At 42.4% G+C, this 7,369-nt stretch overlaps 1 protein-coding gene across 1 annotated transcript in view; it reads left to right on the top strand.

Moving 5' to 3' along the window:
- Window positions 1–6,640, top strand: part of tafa5a (TAFA chemokine like family member 5a) — a 138,948-nt gene extending 132,308 nt beyond the window's left edge. Inside the window, exons 4-5 of the mRNA XM_062444218.1 lie at window positions 6,317–6,448; window positions 6,551–6,640. Coding sequence (XP_062300202.1) covers window positions 6,317–6,448; window positions 6,551–6,640 — 222 coding nt within the window. The remainder of the gene's footprint in view (window positions 1–6,316; window positions 6,449–6,550) is intronic.
- Window positions 6,641–7,369: the final 729 nt, after the last annotated feature.

Genomic DNA, 7,369 nt, shown 5'->3' on the forward strand with positions numbered 1-7,369 from the left:
CCCTGTCTCCAGCTCCCCAAACCTCCTCTTCTTCACTTCAGCCCCAACTCCCCCTCTCTCCCATCCCCACCCAACTCACATCCTGCACCCTCCCACTGTTTTCACCCTACCGTCCACTTTACAAGAGATGTAATCACGGTTGCTCTCCTGCCTGCTATGCGCGGTCTATACTGTAGCAATTAAAGAGGTCTCATTTGATGTTACACAACATACACTCACACACGCACACACACGCACACACACACACAGCATAGCTGCCCTATCAGTGAATGTCAATGGTTGAACACTGAAGGCCGGTGGGGCATCATTAATGCATCTGTCATGATTCAGTCATCAGCTGACTAACTTGTTTATGCGTCCTGCTGAAAGACAAACAGAGCTACATACACACACATACATGGCAGATACTATGAATGCTGAACCCAGACAGTATGGTGTGTTATGATGAAACAGCTGCTACCCCTGTGCTCGTATTGTGAGTCGTACACAATGCTTAAAGTGGGAAAAAAATATGTGCCAGTTATAGCGCCCCTTACTGACATGTTTGTGTACGTATCTGCCAGCATCACCAAATCATATTCTGAATTTCCACAGTAAATGAAAGATAGTCAGAGATTTAGCTGATGTTCTCAACATAAATGTATTTAATCAAGGGGACAACCATTCTAATTAATAGAGTAAAAAAAAAAATTGACTGTGTACAATAGCTTTAGTGTGTGCTGATAGAGAAAAGCAGGCAGGCAGGAACATGTGAGCATCACATAGTGCCCCCTGGGTAATGCAGTTTATTTAAGGCCATTATGAATCCCACAGAGAGCCTGATATGCAGAGGGCAGAAAAGAGTAGCGGCTAGTAGCGTAGGCAGAAATTACAGTGTGGGTGGGCACAGAGAAAATCAGGTGGGACTAGCCCATCAAAGACCAATCATAGGCTACTGTCAGGTTTTGAAATACATGTTAACCAAAGAAGGCCTGTAGAATTATACTTGCCTGAATGTACCACGGTGTAATTATACAAGTTGTGTACATAATCAGAAACAATGTTACAGGCACCAAGACGTACATTAACAGCCTGGCACAACAGCTACATATTCACACAAACAGCTGACGGACGCAACAGCATCATTAATCAAGAGTACATAGAGTTACACCGGCACCAACATGCTCAGTAATGTTAAAAATGACACCTGAACATAGCCTTGCATGACGGCCACATAAAACACACGCACGTACAGAAACAGATGGCAGAAAAAGTGTACACCCAGCGAAAACTACACCTAATAAACAACTATTTTGAAATACGCAATAGGCTACTACAGTCCAAAATTGTAAATTAGCTCACTTTTGTTGATTACAGAAGGAGACTACGGGGCTGAAATGATTTCATTACAGTCCAACCCATCAGTCAGTTCTCTTCAAACAACTGATAGTTCAAAAGAGCCTTTCAACAGTACAGCTTGTTGTACTGCTGATGGAGAAAAAGCTGACTTAGCAGCCACGTACGTGTCTTTACTTGCTACTTAGTCTCTTCCTCCTGCTCCTCACGACATCTTTTTTGTGATAAACTTAAGTATACTGCTTTGTTTTGCCATGGTTTTTATCTCATTTAAAGCAGCTAGCTAGCGGAAAGTAAGCTTCTGCTCTTCTGTGCGACGCGTGAAAGAGGAGGAGCTGCTCGCAATCTGGTATTTGTGAAATGCTCCCCCACTTAAAAAAATCGGCATCACATGGTAAACAAGAAACAAGAATTGTTTTATTTGTATTGCTTGCGCTGTCGCATTTGAAACAATATTCATCGACTGCTATTCACTGAATGATCCAGCAAAAAAGGAAGCCTTCACCCACTTCGACTACTGGTTGTGCACATCCCTGATTGTCCTGACACCAACCTGAATGTACCTGGTTGTGGAGGCTGAGGTGACAGCCGTTACATGTTCCACCTATAATGTAATTTGTTATCTGGGCAGGCAGATAGCCCACACACACAGTCATAGGTAAAATATAGTGGGATCCATGTATTATGTTTGACAGATAGGCGCTAGTGTGTGTTGAGTATGCAAATGCTGTGGCCACTGAGTGTTTGAAGGCTAATAGAGCCGGTGCATGAGCATTCTTGTGTGTGTGTGTTAACATGCTCTCGCTGATGTATGTTAGTGCATGTCTCCAACTGTTTGCATATTCATAACTGATAATATGTGTCCCCACTCCCTGCAAAGGGTGGCTTTGTACGCGTTGGCCTACTTGTACATTTCATATCCTGCTTAGGATGTCAGTCAATGTACCTCTCATCGGCTTACGCTGACAACATGTGGGACGTGACAGGTATTTCTTGCTTGCTTCATTGGCTACTTTAAGCTTGGTGACAGCTAGTCAAATGGCTGGACAGCTATGTGCATTCATCTGTGCCAGTCTGTGTGCATATGTATGTGTGTGTGTGTGTGTGTGTGTGTGTGTGTGTGTGTGTGTGTGTGTGTGTGTGTGTGTGTGTGTGTGTGTGTGTGTGTGTGTGTGTGTGTGTGTGTTTAAGCAGCTTTCACTGTCAGGGATTCTAATAACTGGCAACAAGCAGACCCAGGTCATTGTTTAAAAATTCTTCAAAAAATATTAATCTATATGATGGATGGACTGGCCTAATGTGACTGCTCCCTTTAATCTCGGGCAAGTTTAGAAGAGTCAGGAAGATTCAAGACGTTACTTCACAACTATGCATGTAACCAAAAATTTCCTAAAATGCATTAAAGGTTAAGGCCTGTTAGGGGGCCACTTCATACTCTGAAGCAAAAATTACATAAATCTCTTGTTATCTGCAGACTCGAGGGAGAATCACAGACAAAGCCAAGACAAACAATTCACTCCGCACCCTCCCTCTGGTTAATTTTGAACTAATGGCCTCTCCCCTAAGGCTTTTCAAGGTTAAGCCCAAACTGCAGCCACCCTAATATTGCCTAAGGAGGAGTGTTGGCAGTGCACAGTCCAGTGAGCATGCCCGACCTGTCTGTCAGGTGTTGTGTGAAAACATCAATGCAGTCAAACAGACACGTCCTTATGGGCATTTGACTAAACCAAGTCAATCTGACTCAGTCCCACAGCCCCATAAAGAGCTATTTTGGACAAATGTCAGGAGGCGGTTTGCATGTATTGGTCAAATGTTTGAGAGTTTGTGTTTCCTCTGTCAAACAGTTTAGGATTGTTGTTCAGGATGACACTGCTGACCTCATCTCTGCCTTCTGTTTTAGTTGGCAGCGTGGTTCAGTATAAGTTGAGAGGCAGATTAGATGTATTCTGCGTATCTTCTCTCAACCTAAGCAATGTCACTCATTTCAGCGACAACCTTGTGATGTGCCTGTTTAAAAATAACTTCCTCACATACTTGTTTTCTCTCTGTTTATTCCATCTCAGACTTTTCCTCTTTTTTTTTTACTGTCACTCGCTATTTTGCTTTCCCATTTTTCTCCTTCCTTGTTTCTCCTCTCCTGTGTCCCCCGTCTCTTACCCCACACCATGCCATGCATTTATCTTAGTCTGACCCTGATTTGAGGTGTACATGTTGTCCCTGTCAATAAAAAAACACAGTATGGATTTTTCTACGTCCAACTCCAGAAGAAACATATGAAGATTGATATGTACATGGCTTATTATTGACAGCGACAGTGACGTTTTGAGCGAGGTTACTTTTATTAGCAGCGCTCAACAACTGCAGCTGAAAAGGACAAACATTGAATAGAGGTACACCTGTGAATGTTACAGCTATGGCACATCATTTATAACAGTATCAAGAGTCCCGCTGACACAGTGACAAGTTTCTCCTCTACAGGACTGACCTAACAGAAAATGGAATTCCTCATATGAGCCACATCAAGCTCTGAAACTGTAAATGAGCTCCTCGAGTTCACTTAAGTGTATTAATAAAACAATAAAACGCACATGGACACTCAATGGCATGTCCATCAGTCACCACTTTATTTTCTTACCATTTTACCCGAGTACATAAAACCGGATGCCTGCCAAAACGTGTGACTTATGGGACCCCATATGGGCATAAAAATGATAAATAATCACTTGCATAAATACCAGCCGGAGAGATCTGTCAAAACATAAGTGATGTTAGCAAATGAGAACATTCCAGGTTACAGTTAGCTGATTGCTAACTGTACAATTTGTTCAAAATGTTCTGCAGCATAGTTTGGAGCACAAATAAAAATTACGCATACACAAAACTTAGAGTCTGCAGCAAGAATGGTTGTGTGTGTTTCCATGAGTAAGCACTGGAGTACTAGAGTTGCAGCTTATTTTAACACGTATTTATCTAGATATGACTCATACGCAGATACAGCTTATGTTCTGTGTCACAATTGGAGACCAGAGATGTACTGTATTGGTTATACACACAGGATAAACAGCAGCAGGCTTCATTTAAAGTTGATTGAAGGACTGTGGTAGCCGTAGGGGGGGGGGAAATGGCATCGGCACACAATTTCTGTCAGGATGGTACTTATTTGTGGTTGTGAAGAATAAATCTGTTCTGATCCAACAGGCTAAAGTTGTAGAATTAAATTTGAATTCACACATGGAAATAATATCTATTTGTATTACCATGGTTGTAATGGTCTCCCAATGTAGGAGCATTAATAGATGTAACAAGATATTTATTGGGATTTTCACAAGCCTTGTATTTATTTTGTTATCTACAGTAGATTTATGAACTTTTTTTTTCAAGTATGTTTTTCTGGAGGCCCAGATTTGACCCTAACCCTAACCCTAACCATAACCCTAACCCATGCGCTGCCATTTTCCTACCAATGCTATAGTATAAGACTAATGTTCACAACATATGTTAGAACATGGTGAATAACAGTTACAGCATCCTGACAACAAAATGTCCTGCAGTCTCTGGAAAGCTCAAATCATCAGATGAAGATAAACTTCAAGGCAGCAACTTGGATTCATTTCCAACTGCCAAAATACTTTCCTCCAACCATGATGCTAAATGATTTGAATATACATTTTATCACAGTAACCACAGTCAAATGCTGCCTTTGCTGCCTTTCCAAAAGCTCTCTCTCTTTTGCAAAGCGATATGTAGTCTTAGCAGTCCTCTCCCATACCTCCTTCTCTCAGTGAAAGGCTTGCTGTTGTCTCTCTCCAGAGAGGAGGATGCTCTGCGTTGTGCCCTCCACCATTTTAAACTGGCAGATGAAACGGCGCAAGGAGCTACCTATCTCTGCATGTGCCGACGCGGGGAGCTAGGCGAGAAAGAGGCAGAGTGAGTGCGCCATTAGAGGAGAAAAGCGAAATCACCTCAGGTCATCTGACGGCTTTTGTGACAGCCTGATAAGACGACCAATTCAAAACAGAGTCAGAGAAGCAGCGTGAGAGAAGAAAAGAATAGTGTGACTGAAAGAAAGAAAAAAAGAGATTGGAGACAGTCAGACCAACACTAGCGTAAAACATTATTTAAGTCATTTTCAGCAGGCAGCGACTCTTATTGTTAAGCCTTTTCGGTGCTTGTTACATTTGGGGAAGAGGACACTTCGTTTTTCTCTCACTAAGTTATAATTGCATAAAATCCAATAAGAGGAAAAAAACTGTCAAGAGACTTTTTTGACAGCTGCTGCGTCGTTTACGGAGCGCTGAGTAAGAGTACACAATGTTTCCAAATGATCAACACACAAAGTCTTAAGAGAAAAGCATTTGTTATCTTGAAATCCAGTTATATGCAGCATACTTCTCGTTGAGTACAGCGCATTTCACGCGTAATGATACAACATCATCATTGGCATTTTCAGACATTACGGGAAACAAGTAGTAAGTCACTCAAAATGAGGAAAACAGTCCCAGGAACAACTGAAATGACAAGAGAAGCAAATCGTTAAATGTCTAACGAGGTCTTAATCATACATTCCATTAGGTTGGCCCTGATTGGGAATTTAGGCTGTGAACAGAGTGCTATGAGCAGAAGTGGCACTTTCTGAGAGAAAGACTGTGATTACTGTAATCAAGACTTTTTCACTGCAGAGAGGATAGGAGAAGAGAAGTGAAGGAGAGGAGAGGTGAATGGAGGGAAAAAAGAGAGTGGAGAGTAGAGGAGAAACAGTCCATATCTCTGTAAGCAGGGAAAGAACAAGGAGACATGTATATGATGTTTGATAAAATGAGCTCATGCCTATGCATATGCATATTTTATACACTCTGGGGGTATGTGAGACAGTGTAAGAGTCCTTATACAGACAAACTGTATGTGCATTCATGTATATGGATGTAGTTAAAGGCTGTTTTCATCCTTGCACAAACAGCCTTTTTTTCTTTTTTGTACAAAGGGTGCCGTTTACAGAAGACAATCCCCTGGCCAGTCTGCAACTCCCTTCAAGCTTCCAGAGTATTTACGCATTTATACATCTGCCAGTGACAGCATGTGTTCGGCCGAGTATAAAAAAGCTCTTTTGATTGGGGTTTGTAAGCAAGTGCTGAGGGCCTCCTTCCCCATCGCCCCCCCAACCCCCCACCATCACTTTCTCTCTGTTTCTTCCCTCTCCGTCTCTCTGCGGATCCAGCTCCGGCTGGGCCTGATGGGAGCCCCCCCAACACCCCACCATCACCGCATCCCCCTGTGGTTCTGGGTCGGTACCAGCCTTGGTAATTGATCCCTTTGGGCCCTCCAGGCATATCCAACAGTGGGTTGAACAGAATCACTGCTAAGAAGACAGCTGCTTGGCCACCCCAGACAGGCCGAAAGACAAGGAGAAAGAGACCCTGTTGCTGCTAACCATTAGCTGTGTCTGCCAACTTCCTTCTAGAGGGAGCCAAGTCAGCACAACCTCGCTGCATGGAAAATACTAAGTCCTCCATTTTGGGAACTTGGAAAGACACTGGGACTGTTAACTGAGAGAGGGCAAGAGGGACAGGCAATAATCTTTTCAGGTTCTTATCAACAGCCCAAGAATTTGTGAGACTGATCTGCTAAGTGAGCATTATTGCTTAAGCCCAAAGTCTCCAACTGGCCAATGAACGAGTCCCTGCCTGTGTGTTTTTTTGCCAAAGTGTCAGCACTGCCCAGTTTCAGAGTTTCAGTCATTTTTTATTTGGCCAAAACAGGTAATTGATTTCATAAAGCAGGAAGTGTTTGCTGGCTTGAGCTCACACTGCAGGGAGCTGCAGGTTTATTCCAACAAGCAGGCAAACGCAAACGCACGGATAAAACAGTCTCACACTCACTCACACAAGAGTAAATATACAAAATGAATCTCCAAAAACAAAAACAGCTTTGTTTTCAGTTTTGTGACAATGCATTTTTTAAGCAATTTAAAATCCTATTTCACACAATAGGTTTTAAAATGATTTATTTCATTTAAGAATTAGGAAGAAATTATTGA

Source organism: Scomber scombrus, chromosome 22, assembly GCF_963691925.1.
Source record: "Scomber scombrus chromosome 22, fScoSco1.1, whole genome shotgun sequence".
Taxonomy (NCBI): domain Eukaryota; kingdom Metazoa; phylum Chordata; class Actinopteri; order Scombriformes; family Scombridae; genus Scomber; species Scomber scombrus.